This window comes from Mustela nigripes, chromosome 11, assembly GCF_022355385.1.
Source record: "Mustela nigripes isolate SB6536 chromosome 11, MUSNIG.SB6536, whole genome shotgun sequence".
Classification (NCBI taxonomy): Eukaryota; Metazoa; Chordata; class Mammalia; order Carnivora; family Mustelidae; genus Mustela; species Mustela nigripes.
In genome coordinates this window covers 5,195,777-5,218,903 of record NC_081567.1, presented here as the reverse complement: position 1 = coordinate 5,218,903, position 23,127 = coordinate 5,195,777, and the positions used below count along the sequence as shown (strand labels likewise).

The 23,127-nt window shown below is 42.6% G+C and overlaps 1 protein-coding gene across 2 annotated transcripts in view; it reads right to left on the bottom strand.

Moving 5' to 3' along the window:
* Nucleotides 1-23,127, bottom strand: part of LMTK2 (lemur tyrosine kinase 2) — an 80,051-nt gene that overhangs the window by 48,425 nt on the left and 8,499 nt on the right. For both annotated transcript variants that reach the window (XM_059414405.1, XM_059414407.1), the window contains exons 2-3: nucleotides 7,097-7,218; nucleotides 3,682-3,826 (exon numbers count right to left, since the gene is read on the bottom strand). In XM_059414405.1, the coding sequence (XP_059270388.1) occupies nucleotides 3,682-3,826; nucleotides 7,097-7,218 (267 nt within the window). The remainder of the gene's footprint in view (nucleotides 1-3,681; nucleotides 3,827-7,096; nucleotides 7,219-23,127) is intronic.

Sequence of the window (23,127 nt, the reverse complement as noted above, 5' to 3'; positions counted from 1 at the left end):
TGAAAGGACCAATCAGTGAAGAAAGCTGAGAAAAGCACAGTAATCTACCAAAAAAGATTCATGGGTTCCCTAACACCATACTCAAAAATTAACTCAAGGTGGGTTATGGATTTAAATTAATTTAAATGTTAAAGCAAAACCTCAAAACACTGTAGGAAAAAAAAGTAGTTAAGTATCATTTTGACCACAGAAGAGGAAAGGATTTCTTGAGACATAAAAAGCTCTCTTAAAAAAAAAAATTTAATTTTTAAAATTACACAAAAAGAGAGAGGGATTGCATTTCTAGCTTAAGAGGCTGTTAAATTCGGCTGTATTAAAATCAGGAAACATCAAAAAACTCTTTTTTCATGTATATTTGACTAATTTTTCTTTAGTGTACATTTTGATTTCTTATTCATTTTCTGTTTCCATATTTACTAGTTATTTTCTTAGTGGTTGCCATGGAGATTACAGTTATCACTCTAAATTTATAACAATCTAATTTGAACTGATACCAACTTAGCTTCAATAGTAATAGATATATCATTTGACATCCAAATAGCAGGAACATAAATTAGCACAACTCCTTGTGGAGGTTTTAAGCTGGCAATATTCCCCCAAATTATGTACCTTTGACCGCCTCTGAAAATTTATTCTACAAATATACCAGCCCAACATCAATGAGCAAAACAACACAGGTACAAGCTTTATTTTTAATAGCGTAAGATTAGAAATAATAGCACAAGATTAGAAACAACCCAAATATCCATTAATAGGTTAAATAAATTGTGCTAAGTCCATACAATTTAAATAGTAGAAGTTTGTTAGCAGGAATAAATAAACTCTCTTTATGCATATGGAAAAATCCCTAAGGTACATCTGTAAGTGAAAAAAGCAAGATGCATAATAATGAATTTACCGTGTCCCATGAGTAAAAAAGTTTGTGTTTTGTGGCAGTGGGGGGAAAGGGGCACGTAAATGGGAATATTTATATCAAGAAAGTCTGAAAGATGTATAAGAAACAAAGAAGAGTGGTTATGTACAGAGAGTGAAGGTAGGAGCTGAGGTCAGATTCAAAGATTAGAGGCTTTTCACTACATATACCTTTTTATGTTTTGATTTTTGAACTGTATGAATATATTATGTATTTGTAAAATAAAATACATTTTAAAAACAAAATAAAGGAAAAACATGCAGAGTTTCTTCTAGATTTGCTCTTGAATATATGGTGTACTTTTTTTCACTTTATCATGAATACCTTTCCTCCTCTTACAGGACTACATAATACTCACTGGATGGGCTTAAAATAACTTAGCAAGTTATTACCAACACACATTTATAACCTGATGCTGCAATAAATTCCTTTGTAGGTATTTATTTGCATACTGATCTAAATTACTGAGAGCGGAACTGCAGGATCAAGGGTAAACACATTTGGATACATATTATCACAGACTACCCTTGGGAAAGAATGTCTCTATCAATTTACAGTCCTGCTAGCAGGGAGTGTCCAAGGGCCTGTTGCCCACACACATCCCTCACCCATCACTACCTTGCTTCCTTTCTTCTCATCTCTGTTTAGCTGTTATCATCTTACGTTACACTTGTATTTCTTTAATTAATAGAATTCCTATTTATTATTGGCCATTTGAATTTCTTTTCATGAATTTCTCCTTTCACATCCTTGACTTATTCTTTCCTATTCAAGTGTTCCTCTTCTTCTACATTTGTTTGTAAACTTAGTATATATTAATAATATGAGGGTTTTTTTTTTTTTTTACCTTCTTTGTTGTTTACAAATATTTTACTACTTGGTCAAATTTGTTTAGTCTCTTTTTCCATACAGAATATTTCATTTTATGAATCAAACTTGGCAATATTTTCCTTTATGTTTCTGCATTTGGTCTCAAGCTTGGAAAGCCCTTTTCTATCCCAAGATCATAAAAATATTCTGTGACTATTCTGTGCAGAGAAATTGAAAAGAATTTCTTCCTATTAAGAAGGAATTTAGAATAGAGGGTTCTAGAAACACAGAAAGGTGTAGGAATGTAATGAGGACGGCTCTCCAGGTCACTGCCATTTCTGTTGTGACCATGACCGTGCTCTGGTCCATCCCCACTATATCTTGGACAGAAGTCATCAGGCTCTTCTCTGTCATGCCTTCTTGTCCACAGTAAGGGGTCAACACTGCCAGACTCAGGGGAAGCCAACCAGAATGGCTCTCCAAGGGTTTTCTTTCTGGTCGAGGAGAGAGATGTTCTTTTCGTCTGGTAGTAAAGCTACAAGAATCTGCACCTGGAGTTGGCAGCAGCCACACTCCGAGCCGGGGAAAGAAGGTGGTGTGTAGGATTTAAGCTGATATGCAAAGAGAAGAGAAACAAGGACTGAACAAAGGAAAGCATGATGGTGTCCAAGTTCCCAGCTCCAGTTGCCTCTAAGGTCTGCCTAACCCCTACTCTTCCCATCACCTGGTTCTAGCATCAAAAAAGGTCCCCTTTCTGTGTATGCTAATCTGAGTCAGGATTCTATTACTTGAAATGAATTCACTAGTGTTAAGATTCCAAGAAGATAAAAGCCCTAGAGAAGTCCCTCAGGGTCTCCCTTAAGTACAAAGGAAAGCCTATGATCAAGAAATGAAGAGAAGGGACGCCTGGGTGGCTCAGTCAGTTAAGCAGCTGCCTTCGGCTCAAGTCATTATCCCAGCGTCCTGGGATCGAGTCCTACATTGGGCTCTTTGCTCAGAGGGGAGCCTTCTTCTCCCTCTGCCTGCGTCTCCCCCTGATTGTGTTGTTTCTTTGCCTCTCCCTGACAAATAAAGAAATAAAATCTTAAAAAGGAAAAAAAGCAAAGAGAAGAGAAATTACTTCCATCTAGAGAGAAGTATACCTAAGTTACTTAAGTGATCCCAAGGGTATCTTAGACTCCTGTTAAATTTCACTATTTTGGTTGAAGGAAAGGTATTGTTATTTACTAAAATTAAAGGTAAATACTACATGTTAGTTTTTTAATGTTGCATATATTAAATATACCTAACCATACAGATATTTTATAGAAAATGCATCAGCTGTGTCATATTTTATCTTATGTCTTCTCTTAGTCACGTAGGCCTACAGCAGTGCAATCAACTCGGGTTTACGCTGCCCTCAACTTACACCACTGTATGCAGAACCACAAGAGGCAGGAATGGCACAAAGACCCCACAGCCTTCTCTTAGAAATCTCAGAGATCCCTGATGCTCAAAATGCCAGTCATATCCTATCTTACAACAATAAATCGATCAACATCTAACCAAACCTCTACCTCAGGACGAAAAGTCAATCCAACTCACATATCCAAATATACCCCTCCTCCCCAAACACAGGACATCCGGGGGAAAGACGGCAGTGTCCTACTCAGCGAGACGAGCAGTGACGAGAACTACAAAAGCAAAGGCCAGGAGCTCTGTGTTCCATTTCAATGAACAGAGGAGACCAGTTTATTCTGATATCAGACTCAGGGGCCAAAAGCAGAGGACTCAGCTTTTGCAGGCAGGCACTGGACCAGACCACTACAATTCAGCTTCCCCAGGGAGCAGGAGGAAGAGAAATACGCAAGCAGAAGAGAGAGGCAATCCAAGCATCTTTATGGTTAGCATCAAGGTTCCCACTCTCACCTCTTGAGAAACGATTCACGAAACCATGACGCTGGGACGTAAGGCCTTACCTACAGAAGGCTGGAGCTGGGACGGAGCTGGTAGTGAGATATTTGGTACTGAAAGTGTGAAAACTTCTGCCGGGGACTGAACAGAGGGAGTATCTTCTGCTGGTGGTGTGAAATCGATCTCATCATCAAAATTATCTTCAAATTCCTAAAATAAAAGAGGAGCAAGGTTATATCTGATATAAACCAGCCTGAGAGCAAATATTAAAAACATATGCTAACATCGGAGACAAGAGCATTTACTCACTCATCTGAAACATACAGTCTTAAATTTTTCCCCCAGTTTGTACCTACTTAAGTAAAAAATATATATAATTGTGTTCTCCAATGCCAAACAGCAGAATCAACAAGGTTTAAAAATAAATTATACATACTTTATGCAACTACTTCAACTGAGAGCTTGAAGTTAAATGCAAACTTTTCTAAAATGACCATGGAACTTCAAATGGAAATACTCTTTTAGGTTGGAAATTTTAAGTTACTAGAAGTTTAGCTATACTTTATTATTCACTTTCACAAATCTCTTTGCATATGGAATCCAAACAGATTTGTTTTATTTTAAAACGCTATATGAGCATCTAATTGAAATAGGATTTTAATCAAGGTAAGATAAGGATAGTTAAAAGACTCAGGGAAGATATTTTCTTGGAAGTCCTGTTTCTCTGGGAAGAGTAACATTAGAAAAATTACTAAACTGGGTAGAAAACTCATTGGTGTCTGAATGAAGGTCTAAAGCTGTGTAGCATGTATGTACTATTAACACAGAGAGAATGTCTGGTTTTCTTTAACTTTAAAACTCCCCTGGCTGCACCTCCAACCCCTACAAGGGAAAAACCAGGAGTTGTAAGGGTAGATTTCTCTGATATAGTATATATGTTCTCACATGCTTGTGGGACATTATTCTCATATCTGCCATCTATGTTGTCAAATGCATTAGGACATTTATTGCTATCTGTAATAGACAGGGGGCAGGATGAACAAGTACCATAACTTCAATCCATGAAGCACCTCTGAATGCAAGAGCTTTGCTCGATTCCCCTTTGGACATTCCTAAAGCTTCTCGCATTAAAAAAAGACTTGGGGTGCCTGCGTGGCCCAGTCGGTTGAGCGTCCGACCCTTGGTTTCGACTCAGGTCTGATCTTGGGGTCGTGAGATCGAGCCCTGTGTTGGGCTGCACGCTGAGCACGGAGTTTGCTTGGGTTTCTCGCTCCCTCTTCCTTTGCCCCTCCCGCCTGCTCTTGCCTTCCCTCTCCCTCTCTCTAAAATAAATAAATCTTATGGGGTGGCTGAGTGATGGACACTGGGGAGGGTATGTGTTGTGGTGAGTGCTGGGGGTTGTGTAAGACTGATGAATCGCAGACCTGTACCCCTGAAACAAATTATACATAATATGGTAACTAAAAATAAATAAATCTAAAAACAAAACCAAAAACCCCACTTTACCCATCACTCCTACCTTAAAAACAATGCCAATTGAAACCCTGGCAGCATCATGACATACCATTGGGCAGCCAATGATGTTGAGGATTCAGAGAAGTAAAGCAGTGTAATAATAAACATGGGGCTACAGAGAATAGCCCGGGTCACTATTCTAGTTATATCAAGTGGCTGCCCAGATACACTCTGGCAAGTCGCTTCCACTGCGAGGCAGCAGCTTCCTGGTCTGTAAGACGACTTCCAAGGGACCGAGTCTCTAACACTGTCCAGTTCTAAATCTAAAGGAATGGACACTCGCCTTCAGTCATGGCTTAGACAGCTGGAGAGGATCCTCTTTACTGTGTGCTCCTGGGGCCACATGCACCAGAACCATCTGGGTACACCTGACAGAAACACTAATCACAATAAACTCCCTCGGTCAATACTGAGACCTAGTCGGGTCAGAACAATCGAAGGCAAGAATGAGGCATCACGACATTTGAGAGAGCCTGGCTTTCAGTTTCAGCAACACTGATCACACTTGATCTTTGTCCCCAGAAGACAAGGTATCTGTACACAGTCCCTCAGCAAGACTGAGGGTCAAGGGACAGAGGTGCTCTGCCTACCACCGTGCCCCCATGCAGTCATTAAGTTCCCACAGACGTGTCTGTAGTGATTCTAGGGCCTGGGGGCTGAAGTTGTGAATAAAACCCTATGTATGCTTGAGGTAGAATCTTCGAGGGAAAATGGCCTGTGCTAGTAAGTCCTTTCCTTCAGCCTCCCTCTGCTCTCATCTTTCCACATGTGTAATGTTAGTGTTGAGCCAAAAGGACAACACATCTTATCTCTCGGAGCTGCAGTCACACTCAAGGTAGAGAAAACACAGAAATAGTGTGAGGTCTACAAAGAAGGTTCATGCGTCCACTAAAAAGAGGGTTGTAGCTAGAAGACAGCTTTTTCCCGCAATTTGAACCAGTGGTCCTCGGGGCCCCCTGGACAGCCCCAGGACAACTGGCAGGGCTGGACAGTAGTGATCATTTTCTCTGTGTGCTTCCTTCTTTTTCTTCAAGAATTCCTCTTTAACGAGTATTTGCTGAGCCCTAACGCACACCAGCAGGCATATGGTTAAACTCTACAGCGTGATATCCCACTTGGTTTCCAGCAGATTCCACCCATCTGCAGCTCAAACATCAGCCCTTCTATAGTATTCCCCACCACCCCCTACCCCCACCAGAATTTACAACTGGTACCATTCTCTCTCCTCCACCGAGAACTCAAGGGTTCAGGTAAAATGGAAGATGCTCTTTCTCATATGCAAAACACACTGGGGATCCCTTGGCCTCGATAATCTTCACAACCACAATGCACCAGCATATAAAAGTTGGAGGGGAAAAAAAAAAATCAGCCTGCTTTTCCTTACAGGCCTCACAGCAAGTGAATTCAATCACTCTGTATTCCTCACTTGGTGAAAATTAAAATAGGCAAGTGGTTACTGTCGATAATGCTCTGAAGCAAGGTCAGCAAACTACAGCTGGTGGCCCAATCCAAGCCACCTTGGTGTTTGTAAATACAGTTTTACTGGCACACTGCCACAACCTGAGGCTTTGTGTCTCATGCCCATGTTGAGGAAGCGCGACAATGGTGGGGTTGAAGCGGAGGGCTCGTGACAGAGAACGTCCAGCCCCCAGGACTGCCTATTTACAATGGCAGAATATATTTACTGTCTGGCCCTTCCAGAAAAATTCTGCCCGCCCCTGCTCCCGAGGCCCTGGGTGTTACGCAGCCCATGTATCTATTGATAAATATATCAGAGGATTTTTTTTTTTTTTTAGATTTTATTTATTTGACAGAGAGAAACACAGCAAGATAGGGAACACAAGCAGGGGGAGTAGGGGAGGGAGAAGCAGGCTTTCCACTGAGCAGGGAGCCCGATGTGGAGCTCAATCCCAGGACCCTGGGATCATGGACCTGAGCTGAAGTGTTCCCACCATCTGCACTCACCTTGAAGTCTATTTCCGGGTCCTTACAGCAGGATACACAGTTTGCAATTAACACTATTAATACCAGTAAACTGCACACAGACAGGATCACAAAAGATGAGACTTCCGCAGCAGGTGCCTCCCCTAGAAAGAGAAAGAACTATTAATGTATAAAGCACATTAACAACATGGACATTCCAGACTCAACTTTAATACGCAAATCAAATCAATAGATTTCCCACCCAAGAATTAAGAAAATAATGCCTAGATGCTGAAGAGGAAGTATATGACCAATCCAGAATAAGAAGTCAGGGTTTAAAAAAAAAAAAAAACAAACTTTGAATATGGAAACAATTTTTGATTTACAGAGGTGCTGCAGGAACACCCCAAGCACCCCCATTCACCCTTCACCGGGCTTCCAAATCTTATGTCCTCACAGCAAAGTAATCAAAACGGTACAGCACTATTAAATGAACTTCCAACTTTACTCGGGTTTCCCCCAGTTTTCCCACATCCCTTTTCTTTTCTAGGATCCAACCCAGGCTACCAGCGCTGCACTCACTCCTCCTGCCCCTCTGACTCCTCCAGGCCCTGAGCTTCCTCACTCTTCCTTCGAGTGTCGTCACTTGGACACTTCTGAAGAGTGCCAGTCAGCATTTTGTAGAATGTTCCTCGGTCTGGGCTGCCTGATGTTGTCTGCTTAATGACTGGACTGAGGTTACAGATAGGCAGGAAGAATCTAGAATACCAGAGCAAACTATTCTTCTCATCACATCAGGAGCACACAGCACTGGCACAACTTACTCCCAGTGATGTGAACCCCCCAACTCCTGGCCCAGGTGTCACCACTGAGAAGTTACCAATTTCCCCCTTCATGTATTCCTTAAAAGTGGGTGACGAAACCCAGGCACTCACTGGGAAAAGGATTTAAACTGCACACCTTGGAAGGAGGAATACTACAGAACTTGCAGATAGATGTTAAAAATGCCACAGAAAATCTTATTTGGGAAACATTCTGAGGCTGTGCAAACACCCCGTGTCTCCCTAAAGCTTGGCACTTTGTCTCTGCGCTTTACCTGCCATAATTACCACTATAACATTCTAACGGTGATCTTCTATTCCCTCGTCCTTTCTACACTTATTACTTGGAATTCTTCCATAAGGAGGATTTGTCGCTTCTCCTTCAATTATTTATCTGGTCATTATTTAGCTATGAACTCATAGACATTTATTTTATATTCTTTAGGTTATAGTCCACTGTTAAAATTATTTTGTAGCTCAAATTATTCCAGCTTTGGCCCTTTCAAGCTGACTACGGGGTTTTTGGACATCTTTCCCTCTCTCCAACACTGTCTCATTTTCTGGTACTACCAGAAGCTCCAGACTTTTCTATTATTCCCACTCCAGTTTTAGAGCCAGCCACTTCTTCAGGGAACCTTGGTCTAGTAAGCAGCCTCCTACCTCCTACCAGAGCAGGGGTCTGCAAACTGAAGCCTGGGGCCTGGGTTTCGCATGCAAGTGGGGGGACTCCAGCTTAGAACGAAAAAGTGTTTTTCAAAACAAAACAAAACAAAACGCAACTTTACTTTCAGTAAAGAGTTATGTGGAAAACATCATTTTCGGTGCGCCTGAGTGGCTCAGTGGGTTAAGGCCTCTATCTTTGGCTCAGGTCATGATCTCAGGGTCCTGGGATCGAGCCCCACGTTGGGCTCTCTGCTCAGCGGGGAGCCTGCTTCCCCCTTTCTCTGCCTGCCTCTCTGCCTACTTGTGATCTCTGTCTGTCAAATAATTAAGTAAAATCTTAAAAAAAACCCCAAAAACATCATTTTCAACTAGGGCTGTTCTGAAGCTTTTCTTTGTTAGGGTGAATTGTGATGTCTCACCTAGTGGTGTTTGATTATAAATAAACTCCCCCACCCCACTTGCTTTTTTGTGATATACAGGTAAGCTTGATGTTCCAGGGCACCAAGAGGAAGCATGGAGACAAGTAAAGGAATGATGTCACCATTTTCCTGAAGTGAAACTATACCACCTGAAGAAAGTAAGAACTAACCCAAACTCCTTTGTGGTCAAAACACATCCTTTTTTTTTTTTTTTTTAAGATTTATTTATTTATTTGAGAGACAAAGAGAATCTCAAGCAGACTCCACATTGAGCATGGAGCCCGATGCAGGAGTTGATCCCATGACCCCGAGATCAAAACCTGAGCTGAAACCAAGAGCTGGATGCTTAACTTACTGTGCCGGGCAGGTGCCCCGCAAAATGCATTTCTGTATATAGCATGACCTCAGTGAAGAGCACAGAAGTCTAAAATCAAGAGCAAACAGGACTAAATTCCTTTCCAATAACAAGAGGTCCCTCTGGGAAATGACAACGCTGACACCCGTGCTGTTGCAAGCAGGACTCGGGCTGGCTGAAGCCTTGCTCAAGTCTGTACTAAAAAAATAACAGTTAACCAAGGCTTGTCAAGAATCTGCAAGCCCCAGACGGAGCCTGGGTGGCTCCATCAGTTAAGCGTCTGACTCTTGATTTCAGCTTAGGTCCTGATCTCAGGATCGTGAGATCGACCCCCACATCGGGTTCCAAGCTCGGCAGGGAGTCCCCTGGAGATTCTCTCTCCCTCAGTGCCTCCCTCGACGTGCACACATGCTTTCTCTCTCTAAAATAAATAAAATCCTAAAAAAAAAAAAAAGAAAAGAAGAAGAAGAAGAAGAAGAAGAAAAATCTCAAGTTCTAAACCAAAAAATCTAAAACAGAGGAAAATCCATACACTGAACACAGAAAATAACTTGGTGATTCCTCTAAAGTCAGCTGCCCCTAAGAGCAAAGACTCCCGAATCAGACACCCGTGCCCAACGTGGAAAGCCAAGTACGAAGCGGAGAGCCACTAAGAAGACCTCTCTGTGAACGGGGGCCCAGACAGACGGCACTTCCTCTCTTCCTTCTGGCAGCTACCTGCTCTCTCATCCTGCAGGGCCTCTGCTTCCCACTGGTATTTCTTCTGACAACTTTGTTTCACTCCCTTGACTCATATAATGACGATTAAATAGGACTCCTGAGGCTTAGGCAGCAAAGCACTTTTATAATACACTGTATTTTATTGATTTTTAAGATGCTGTTTGGTCCAACCTCACTTTAACTTTCCTAAATGTCAGGAGCATCTTACACTCCAAAGAAAGCTGGTTTAACTGGCAGCATTTCTTCTTTCTTAATGGCACAAAAATAAGGGTGTGTCATAATCAATCATATCTGAGGTATGATAAAATATAATATTACTCCATTTGATGGTCACAACACCTCTGAGGGGATGTGACCACAGACGAGGACAATGATAAATCCAAACACACAAAGCGGGAAAGCGGCAGGGCCAGACTCTGGATCCAGGGGTGCTGAGAATAAATCCCCCCTCACTTCCCTTGATACCACATGGTTTTGCCCCAAGGAGGTTAACTTTTAATACTTAAAAACAACTTAACCTAAGTCCTTTGAACCAAAGTCTATTGCTATTAATTAAAAGCTCATACTTCTAGGGCTCTCCTCCAAACGCCACAAAGTGGGTATTAAATTACCTTTTCCCCCATAATTTTTTATCATCACATACTATCTATTTATTATAAAATTTGATGAGCACTGCCTGTGGGCCAGCTCAATTATCTGGTTCATAAAACTGTCTTCTGTGAGTCATTAGGTAGGCATGAAAAAGTCAGACTCGTGTTAAAAATAACTAGTTACGAGGCGTTTTGCCCCACCTTGATAATGTACTTATTTCTGTTAAGACACTGCAGGGGCATCTGCTCTCCCAAACTCGAGATTTCTTGAGATTTCTTCCGTGTAGGTGAGGTCTACGGACCCTCCCGTCCTCCAGTGCCACCGAAAGGCCTCTACAAATTACCACCTAAGAAGAAATTCACCAGGTAGGCTCAAGAGGAAATTTTTACAGCTGTACCACTTTTAAAGAGTATTTTATTTACTGTAATTTTTCTTTGATGAGTCCAAGGCACTGTTCTTTAAAAAATTCAACGTACCAGTGAAAGGAAAACTTCCATAACATGAGGAAATCAAACCCATCTGTGAATAGGCTGGAAGGCTAAGATGCGTTTGCACAAACCACAGAGAGGAAGCAAATTCTAGATGTGAGGAACGACAACTAAAATCCCCAGGCCCCAGCGGTTCAAACTACAAACTGGGCCCCTGGAAGGTTCCTGATTACAACAGTTAGGAAACTATGAAGAAAGACAGCTTTCCTTCCACATTCTCAGCCTACAGCATTCAGAAATGCATAAAATGAACCAATCACCTACTAAAGAAAAACATCAATGACCACAGGGGTGTCTCTACTCTTTTAGGCAGCTTTACAGATTACAACCGAGAACAAGGATAATTAGAGGTTTGGAGTAGTTAGTATGTTTCCCCAAGACACTGATTAAAAAATACTTGGCATCTCTAAAGCTCATTCTGTGAGTTTTCATTTTACAGTTTTCAAACCACTTTAATAGATATCTAGCGCTTGATTTAATAAGCAGAAAACTTGAGAAACTCTAAGAGGTGGGTATATATTACCTGTTTTATAGACCAGTAATTTGGAGAATGCAATTTCACGGCAATGACTCAGAGTAAGCCAGGAGTACTACCCGATTATTAATTCAACCATTATAAATCCCTGCCTAGAGCCTCCATCAGAACTTGAACTCCTATGTAATTAACTAAAGAGTTACTTGTGAATCCGTTTTTGGATTAAATAAAATTTTCTTAAGGACCACAGATTAAAAACAAGTGATGGTTTGTGGAAGCCCATTAGGGACTAAAAATGCCAATAATTCTAATTTTGTTATTCTTTCCTCAGTCAGGAGCTGATACACTTTTATAGAAAAGTTTTCTCATATTTACTGTTTGGTTATCCAGTGGTAAATTCAAACCATTTAATCCCCTGATTTGTTCCTCTGACCACTCCCCATCCTGAAGCTCTTTAGAAGGAACACCCAAGAGTCACCTCATTAGCATAAACTCAAGTGTGGTTGAAAGGGCCTCGTTATTAATAACTAGAGATGCTCCTATCACTTCATCACTGGGGAAATTACAACAGTTTTAGGAGTTTTGTGCCAGGAAAGGGGACAAAGGCCAAATACATATTTCCTATTCCATCACAAATATGTATATACATTGGAACATGGATCCGGAGACTCTATGACCTGCCTACTGTTGGCTTGGGTACGGCCTGCGACCTAAGAATGGTGTTTACATTTTTAAATAGTCGCTTAGAAAAGAACAAAAACAGGAGAATAATTTTGCTGAATGTGACATTTATATCAAGTTAATAATGCAGAAAGAGACAACCGGACATTAGTGGCTCCCGACAGACAACCACCACCACCTGCTAAACCGGAGACTGAAAGCAAACAATAACGAAATAACCAAGCCCGTATCTGACGAGCCTCTAGCTCTAAATGCCAATTCACAGGAAAGAAAGAGAATTGTGGAACATATCAAATACCAGCACAAGAATGTGATCGGCACAGCAGAGGCTGCGAGGAACGTTAAGGAGAAAGACGTGAAGAGGAAATTTTTACAGCTGAACAGACGGAGCGACCGACTGCGAGGTATGGGCACCATCGGAGTCATGACTCGAACTCAAAAAGATCAGGACATCTGAGACAACTGGAGATCTGAATGAACACTGGTAACTGACCATATTAAGGAAGTATGACTCACTGCTCCTAGGAGTGATAATAATAACGTGATTATGTTTTTAAAAGTAGTCCCTTACCTTCTTACAGAGAGTGACCTGGAATTTGCTTCAGACAGTATGGGGCAGTGAAGTGATGGGCCAGCACGAAAAAGGACAGCCACGAGCTGACAAAGGCTGAGTGAAAGCCACAGGGGAGGTCAGAATAGTCGTGTCTGTCCGGTCTTGCACAGATTTGTATGTTTGAAGTTTTCCATTTATTAAAGAATTTCTTCACATCCATTAAATAAAAAGTTTAAATGGGGGGGGGGGAATAGATGTAACAATTTACAGTCTATACTCTTGCCTCCTCTAGGAGCGTGTATCAGTTTGAGATGCTGTAACAAAGTACCACAAACTGGGCATCAAGGCCCACGAGCCGGTGCTGGCGGGTCTGACCCCTTCTGAGAGCTGCGTGGAAGGAAGCACTCGGGGCCTCTCTCCCGCCGTCTGGGAGATGCCCATCTTCTCCTTGCGTCCCCTTCTCTTGGTCTTCCCTCCGGATCTGTCTCCACATCCCGATTTCCCCTTTTTATAAACACAAGGTCATGTTGGATTAGGGCCTAAAGATGTAATTTTAACTTGATTACCTTGGTAAAGACCTGATCTCCAAACAGGGTCACACTCTGAGGTCACAGGGGTTAGGACTTCGACATATGACTTTGGGGGAGCAGGGATACAAGTCAAACCATCTCTATGATATATGTTTAAAAAGAAAACAAGACAAAACGAGAACAGATCAGAACAGTGTGCGCGTGCACAGTGCTATACTCCTGGCCAACAGTGGCCACCAACGGGGAGGGAAACCGGGTGGCTGGGGGATGAGGAGAGGCTGTTATATCCTTCTACAGCTCTTGAATTTTGTCCTGGGGCTTCCCACGGTCTTTAGCCTTATGCCCACACTCTGTAACAAGTCCCAACGTCCGCCGTCATCAGCTACCAAGCCCCTGCCTTGGGCTCTCATCACTCCTAACTCTCTGCTGCATCTAGTTTCATCTACCACGAACCACTCTCAGCCCATCCAGGCAGATCCTCTGCCCCTCCAGAGTCTGCAAGTTTATATCCCCTACCAGGAACCTCCCACACTGACACACCCCCTCCACTAATTCAGCCTCACCACTCAGATCTCAACTTGGAAAGCGTCCCCGAAGTTCCACGGGTCAGAGTCCCCGCCTCTGGAGCCCCAGTGCGCCTGTACTGTCCACCGTAGAGTTTCTCGCACTGAGTGTTTCAAAAGCCCAAGTGTCCTCCCCACAAGACTGCAAGTTAAATGGGGTCAGCAACCGGGTCTGTATATTCCAGCAATGACTCCAGGGCCCAGGACAGAGCCTGGATTCGGTCAGAAGGGGGCATGGATGGAGTCAGAGAGACAGCAACTAAGAGGCTTGAGAAAGGGAGGGAAGATTAGCAAGAGAGAGAGAGAGAAATCCATAAATCTTCTACTTGTTATGAGAAGAAACTTTTATTTCCAGGGTCAAATAAGATTATAAAAGTAGCATTCCTTCAGTGATTTTATGCTCTTATCTGGCAAAGATTTTCCTCCCATTACTAATCACACCCCAATAGGCCCTATACTGGGATGGTTCTGATTTCTCCCACTATTAATAGTTTACCATTTATTCCCTAGGTCACAGACAACTTCCACATTCCTTGTTTACCCATTTTGCAATTCATGTTTAGTAATGTAACTATTCAGTTGTTTTCTTTAAAAAATAAGTTTTTTTCCAAAAGCAGACTTCCCCCAACTGATGTTCTCCTGTGATAATGAGTATTTATTCACACCTGTGTTCTCCACACAGCTGCCCTTCACTGGAAGCTGTCAGAGCAGGTTCGCTCCGCCCACAAGGGAGGAATGCAAAGGGACCCTCTCCCCTGCGGCAGCCCCGGGGGCATGCTGGGCTGAGGGGAAAGCCCAGAGCACAAGGGGGGCTCCACTGGGACACTGATAAGAGGAGGAAGAAAAAAGGAACCTTAACAGATGCCTTCTAAGATGTGACTCTGAGTTTTCTTTAGTCTGAACACACCGTGTACTCATCTGCTCAGGCCGCCCTAGCCGTTCTGCACACACCAGTGACTTGAACAACAGAAATCCAATGTCTCACAGTTCTGGAGGCTGGACATGCAACATCAAGGTGTGGCAGGGTTGGTCCCTTTTGAGCCTTTCTCCTTGGCTTGCAGAAGACAGCTGTGTTCACACTATGTCTTCACATGGTCTTTCTGCACATCCATGATATCTCTTTGTATGTTGCATATTAGATTAGCAACTAAGGAGTTAATGGCCTTATATTAACATATTCACTTTTTTACTCATCTCATAAAGTGAATTCACTTTATTCACTCATCTCCAAATACTGTCACCTTCTGCGGGGGCTGGGTATGGACAGGAACTCAGTTAGGTCCATAACACCGTGCATCCAATAATTCAGGGGCACCCCCCGACCCCAGCAGGAGATCCATCTTGGGCAGCACCCAGGATAAGTATATGCTGCCTTCCTCTTTGGCTTCCCAGGAAGCAGCAGGTTGGGAATGGAAAGGATCAGTGAGACAAGTGTCAGAGGCAGATGTCACCCTCTGTTCTCTCTGCTCTGCTCTCTGGCCTCCGGAAATTCACGAGAGATTTATGTGTCTACTTAACAGTTAAAACCGGTGGCCACTGGGCTGACTAGACAAAGGGAACTCGGAACAACTCAGGGGATTTGGGGATCAGAGATCTTCCAAACTGCTCCTGACATAAAGTCCACTTTTTTTTCTTTTTAAGATTTTATTTATTTGACAGAGAGAAAGAAATCACAAGCAGGCAGAGAGGCAGGCAGAGAGAGAGAGGGGAGGAAGCAGGCTCCCTGCGGAGCAGAGAGCCCGATGCGGGGCTGGATCCCAGGACCCTGGGATCATGATCTGAGCCGAAGGCAGAGGCCTTAACCCACTGAGCCACCCGGGCACCCCATAAAGTCCACTTCTAAATACAAAGTTTTGGCTTTTTCTTTTTTTTTCTGTAAAGTTAGGACTAATAATTGGATCTTTTCCAATATCCTGACAAGTAGCTTCACATCCTGGAGACCGAGTAAAGTGAATCATCAGCATACTACTTGGGGGAAAAAATTTAGACAATGATCGCAGATCACACATTTCGACGTAAAATCTCGAAACGACACACCCATCTATCATAAAGCTTTCTCGTGCACAGAATCTTAAGTCACTAAATGTTTTCCTTGCCTCTTAGTGTAACATATTTATAATAACATTAAATAATCTAGAACACTCCTAATATATTCTAATATTAGAGAGAGAAAATGAAGCCTAGCACTAAATATGTCCAAGGACACAGACAGTAAACAGTGGATTGATGATCTAGCCGATGAATCAGAGATTCCACAAAGACCCCTAAGCCAGAATATCAACAGCCTAGAAAAACAAACCGCACTGTGTGCTAATCACAGTGGTGTTCTTTTTGTTCAAAAATGACTTTCAAGGTCAGCCAACCCAACTGTTCTCTCATACTTGCAGAAAGGTTATATAATTTGAGCACTGACTGAATACCTGTGAATGAGATCATTTTGTATGAAGTTGCTGCTGTTTCTCTCAGCCTATTCCACCGAACTGTTACTAAAGTTTCATTTCATTCCAATTTAAAAAACACCGAGGAGGATGAAGACTACCACAAAGGACTTTGTCTAACATGGTAACAGTTCCGCCAAAGGAATGTCAGGCTCACAGAGGACTCCTGTGAGATGACTCTGCCCCCACCCCAGGGAAAACCATGGCAGGGATGATATTTTATGAACCAGAATCTTAATGAAGTCGATGTCATAGTCAGGCTGTGGAGTCACCGACAATGCTCAGATGTCTGCCACAGCTCTGAATCAGGGTTTTCCTGCAGTCCAGGAAGCCAGCTCAGGAACAGGCAGCATCTGGTCCCAGAAGTAGAAACTCATGGCCGGTTTCCCAGGGCTCCATCCCCCATAACTGGTCCCTTCAGTGCCCGGCTAATATCTAAGGGAAAGGACATTCTGTCTTTCCATATGACTTCCTGTTGAAATGTGGAGAAATGTACAGGTAGATGAATGGTAGTACAGGAGTCACAACACTTAGCCAACACAATTTCTGCACAGCAGGACCCAAAGGATGGGAGAAACAACCTAAATGTGTGCTCCTTACCTCCCGGGTAGGGCAGCCCTTAAATACCCTAGAAAAACATGTCTAGCTTTTCCTTAAATTTTCCAATAAGACTGATATAGAGTCTATGGTCTCAGAAACTTTCCAGCTTCCTAAGATCTCATTTGAACTCCTGCTAATACAATCGTAATGTATTCTTAGGCTGTATGTCTTTGAAAGTTCTCTCTTCAGAGAGGAAGCAGATTGTGATGGATGCAGCCCAAATGGCCATAGGGATGGTTGGGACTTAAGGGCGGGTACAGAGAATTCAGTATACTCTTCTGTGTATGTTCAAAATTCCCCACGATAAAGTTTTATTTTTTAAGTACTATCTTTGTAACGAAGCCAGAAACTGCTTATGACACGGACCTTGACAAGATTCTATGGTACATGCAGGCAATATTACCTAGGATTTCCTCTCTGATAATGCTTCACTGATACGTCTTTATCCTTAAAACATAGACCCAATGATAATTTAACCCAATATAACCAGGTGCCTCCAGACACTCAAGGGTCCAGCACAAGATAGAAGAGCTATAGATAATTAAAAGAGCCAAGGGGGGTGGGGTGTCTCCTATCTACACACCTGCCCCATCACCCTACTATGAAGTCCACGGGCCAGCAAGTCCCGCCCAACACATCCTTCATTCAACAAATGTTTACTAAGCATCTTCTACAGAAGCATTGCTATAGGTTCTGGGAATCTAGAAGACCCCACACTCACAGTTTACATTCTTGTGCAGGGAGACAGATGAAATATATAGCAGGTAAAAATATATAGCACCTCAGACGGTGATGAGCAATATGGAAAAATTAAGCAGCAGACTGGGGAGATTCATTATTTTATGTAAAGTGACTGGGGAACACATTTCTGATATTACAATTAACCCAAGAAATGACAGGAGTTTGGCCCCAAGTGGTTATATAATTCATGCTGATACTTAAATGGTGCTTACTACGTGCCAGGCACCATTCCAAACCCACCCAATCCCACAACAAGCCTTTGAGGTAGGTACTACTATTTGCCTCATTTTAAAATGGAGAAACTGGGACGCCTGGGTGGCTCAGTTGGTTGGACGACTGCCTTCGGCTCAGGTCATGATCCTGGAGTCCCGGGATCGAGTCCCGCATCGGACTCCCAGCTCCATGGGGAGTCTGCTTCTCTCTCTGACCTTCTCCTCGTTCATGCTCTCTCTCACTGTCTCTCTCTCAAGTAAATAAATAAAATCTTTAAAAAAAATAAAAAATAAAATAAAATAAAATGGAGAAACTGAGTGACGCAGAGGTGAAGGTGCTTCTCCAAGGTCACAGCACCTATGTGACACTGTAATACCAATAAAGCTATCCAAAACTAAAGCTCTGCAGAAAATCACATATGTTGAGTTGTTCTCTTATGTATTATGTGTTAACTGAGAGAAGGGGCCCAGGAGAGAAAATATGGATGACAAAGAAGGATGTCCCTGATGACTAAGCCCTGGAAGGAAGCCAGGGCTGGAAAAGGATGGGATTTAGGGCATAAATCAAGAAGGTAGTCTTAAAGAGCTGAGAAAAAGAAAAGTGACATTCGTCTACGACTCTGTGTTTCTCAATACCTATCTGTGTGAATCTTAAAAAGTATACACAAAATATTTGCTCAATGAGCGTTTTTTCTTGGGATCCGCAGCACTCAGCAGATTTTAAAAAGGGTCTATTCCTCCACAAAAGCATATAAATTGATGGTATTTCTCATGTTAACAAGTTTATGATTACATTTTCTAAAAGAAGTATTTTTATCACCTTTAATTAAACAGTGCAACTTCATTTCACAGGCGGAAACTAAAACTAATTTTTTAAAAGATTTTATTAGAGATAGAGTGCGCGAGCGTGAGTGAGCACAAGCAAGGGGGGGCAAAGGGAGAGGCAGAGTCCCCGCTGAGAGCTAAGCCCAATGCGGGACTCAATCCCAGGAACCCAGAATCATGACCTAAGCTAAAGGCAGATGCTTAACCAACTGAGCCACCCAGGTGCCCCTAAACTGTTATTCTTAATTTTTTTTTTTTAAAGTTAAACATTAATGTGAGTTTTGGGCCTGTTTATAGAAGTCTGCACTTCAGTTTCCTAATTTTCAATAAACAATTACCTTTAGTAGTTCAAGAATCAATTATATGACAACTACTGTTAAATTTCATCTCTGGGGGTGCCTGGGTGGCTTAGCCACCTGAGCGACCAGCTCTTGATTTCTCAACTCTTGATTCTGGCTGAGGTCATGATCTCAGGGTCATGGGATCAAGCACTGCGACAGGCTCATTCTCAGTGTAGAGTCGGCTTGGGAATCTCTATCCCTCTAAGTCTGCCCCCAGACCGTGGCTCGCAAGCTCTCTCAAATAGATAAATAAAATCTTAAAAAAAAAATTCATCTCTGGGGGTGCCTGGGTGGCTCAGTGGGTTAAAGCCTCTGCCTTCAGCTCAGGTCATGATCCCAGGCTCCTGGGATCATGCCCCGAATCGGGCTCTCTGCTCAGCGGGGAGCCTGCTTCCCTTCTTCTCTCTGTCTGCCTGCCTCTCTGCCTGCTTGTGATCTCTGTCTGTCAAATAAATAAATGAAATCTTTAAAAAAAAAAAATCATCTTTGGGGCGCCTGGGTGGCTCAATGGGTTAAGCCATTGCCTTCGGCTCAGGTCATGATCTCAGGGTCCTGGGATCGAGTCCCGCATCGGGCTCTTTGCTCAGCAGGGAGCCTGCTTCCCTCTCTCTCTCTCTCTCTGCCTGACTCTCTGCCTACTTGTGATCTCTCTCTGTCAAATAAATAAATAAAATCTTTAAAAAAAAAAAAAATCATCTTTGTACTTTCAGATAGTAAATAGAAATAACCAGGGACACCTGGTTGGCTCAGTGGGTTGAGCAACTGACTCTTGATCTCTGCATAGGTCATGATCTCAGGGTGGCGGGATCCAGCCCTAAGTCGTGCTCTGCACTCAGTGTGGAGTCTGCTTGACAATTCTCTCTCCTTCTCCCTCTGCTCCTCCTGCCTGTGCTCTCTCTCTCAAATGAATTAAGAAAGGAAGGAAGGAAGAATGGATGGAAGTAAGGGAAAAGAAAAGAAAGAAATACCCAGAGAAGTGACTGCAATCAGTCTGTGTGCATGTATGTATCACACAAATGAAAGCATTCTGAAAGTACTAAGCAGTGCACTTGGTGAATGGCGGCGGTGCGGTGGGGTTCTGGCTGTTAAGGGCCCTCCCTCTGGATTCTGTTTGCCACTGACTAGCAGAATGGACTCGAACTCACTACTGAACTTCTCTGGGCCTCAGGACCTTCACCTGTAAGCTGGCACATCAGCTTTAAAATCCTCTATACAAGAATTCATAATTCCAAAATTTTATGAGTCTACAAGTACCTGTAAGTAAAGTTAATTTTCTTTTTCTTAAAGAAAACGAAGATAAACAACAGATTTCTGGAGTGCACCCGGGCCCCAGGCCTCCGGTAGAGCACTCCCAGGGGACTATTTTGGTAAGTTTGTTATTTTTCTGTGCCTCACTAGCAATCAGTGTCCTGGTGTTGCCTTTTAATAATAGTCTGAAGTCAGAGTCAAGTGGGGCTCTGCGCTGTGACTGGCAGGCGGGATCCTTGGAAAGTAACCATTGCTGCTGACACAGAGAGAACCATCCTACACAGGCACACTGCCAGGTGGAACCAGGAAGAGGATTTTTTCCCCCCTTGTGGAAGGAGCACAGGCTGAATTTATCGGGGGTTTGGGGAAGAAACAGTAATGTGAAAAATACTTTCAACTGAAAATTCAGCAGCTCATCCGAGAGGCCACCAATAAACCACAAGGGTCTGGTTTCACAATTTAAAAAAAAGCTGAAACTACACAATTTCACAATTACTAACTGGTTAAAGAAGCTACTACAAATGTGCAAAATGAGTGCACACTCATCCTCCTCGACCTTCTAAATCTAAGACGCCTTAGAGATTTACTTCCTATAATTAAAGGTTGTGATGTCATCATGTCAAACTAGAGTCTCCTGGGCAGTAGAACAAACAAGGCAAAAAGACATTCTTGGGACGGACTTTGAACATGGGCCTCAAGGAGGGAAAAAAAAAACCATAAGCTTTTAAAATATTAAATAATAGTGTTTTCACTTTGGATAAAAGCAACTTCCCTCTCAAAAATCACTATCATAGATGGTTGTAACTCAGTTATTTTTCTCCCACCCAAGGCATTCACGTGTTGCCAAAAACAACAGTCCTGAAATATCTGTACTAGTATGTGAGCCCAGGATGTGTTCTTAATCAAACTGGATTTATTATACTATCATTACAATGTAGCAATTTCAGAGATTAAATTGTGTACTTTCTTTAGCTCATCATAAGGCTATTTTGTACATACCAATACATCCACAGCAAATGTATCAACTGGCTAAAAAAAAAAAAAAGGAGCTTGTTGAAAATATGAAATAGGGGCATCTGGGTGGCTCAGTCAGTTCAACACCTGCCTTCAGCTCAGGTCATGGTCCCAGGGTACTAGGATTAGGTCCCTCATCCTTGGCTCCCTACTCAGTGGGGAGCCTGCTTCTTCTTCTCCCTCTGCTTGTGCTCTCTCTCTTTCAAATAAGTAAATAAAATCTTTTAAAAAAAGAAAGGAAAGTAAGATACAAAATGGGTTACAAATCCCAGGCTAGTCTAAAATAAACTAGCTTAGAAAAATAAATTTTTTGAGGGCACCTGGGTGGCTCAGTGGGTTAAGCCGCTGCCTTTGGCTCAGGTCATGATCTCAGGGTCCTGGGATGGAGCCCCGCATCAGGCTCTCTGCTCAGTGGGGAGCCCACTTCACTCTCTCTCTCTGCACCTTGCCTCTCTGCCTGTCAAATAAATAAATAAATAAAACCTTAAAAAAAAAAAAAGAAAAGAAAAAAGAAAAATAAACTTTTTGAAAGCAAGACGTTAATGACACGATATTATCTCAGAAAGAAACAACCCTGAAAGTTACTGAGCAGGTCACGAATCCAGGGCTCTCACACTCTCATGCGCACATCTCACCTGGGGAATCAGGAATGTCCCTGAGTTACGCCAGCTCTAGCTTAATTTCCTTGCTGAGCTAAGCTCCAGCAGGCAAAACCCTGGTCACTCCGGGGCTGAGACCACAAGGCTCTCAGCTCACAGCTCTGGCATTTGACCATCAGGCTACCAGCTCGCAGTTTCTACCGATTATTTATACAGGATATTTATAAAACATAAAGGTCATTATTCATACTGACCTCCAGAGAAGGGGCTGAAATTTAGAAAAAAAAGGGGGGGGCGTTTAAAGCTGTAACTGTTCTGCCCTGCAGTGTTTAAATTGCTTTGCAGTTATCACATACCTACTTTTCACAGGAAGATTCCTCAGAATGATATTCACATACCATGGTCAGGAGCAGAAGTCTCCCAGAACTTAGATGTTGACATTAATTTTTAAAATCTAAATTGTTCTTCCTCCCTTGAGTCTCACTAGTTACCCAAGCCAAAGGATTTCCATCAAATAACTGATTTTATCTTATCTCTAGTACAAGATGAAATATTTATGTTGTGAGGGCAGAGAAATCACCACAAAACGAAAGTACTACAAATGCAGATTTCCAGGCCAACCTCCAGAATTCTGATACGTTCAAAATGTTATTTGTTTGCCATTCAAAAATCTGCATTTCTATAAATGCCATGGTGATCCTCATGCAAGTCCTGTTTTATAAAAAAAAATCTTCACTTTTTCCTGAAACACTTTCAGCTCATCAGGTACTGTGGCATTTACATCAAAGCAAGGGGGAGGCTGAGCTAGTAGGAAGCATACAGGTGAACAAGATTCACCACAAATAAAAATTGTTGATGCTGAGTTATGGGTACCTGAAGATCCACTATATTATTTACTCTACTTTTGAATATGTTTGAAATTATCCAGAACAAAAAGTGAAAAGAAATGAAAAACTCTGCAAACAGATCAAAACAAGTCTACAGCTCCTTGTAAACTTTTACCAATTAAAAAGTTACCAATTAAAGGAGTTACTTAGGGGCGCCTGGGTGGCTCAGTGGGTTAAGCCGCTGCCTTCGGCTCAGGTCATGATCCCAGGGTCCTGGGATCGAGCCCCGCATCGGGCTCTCTGCTCAGCAGGGAGCCTGCTTCCTCCTCTCTCTCTGCCTGCCTCTCTGCCTACTTGTGATCTCTGTCG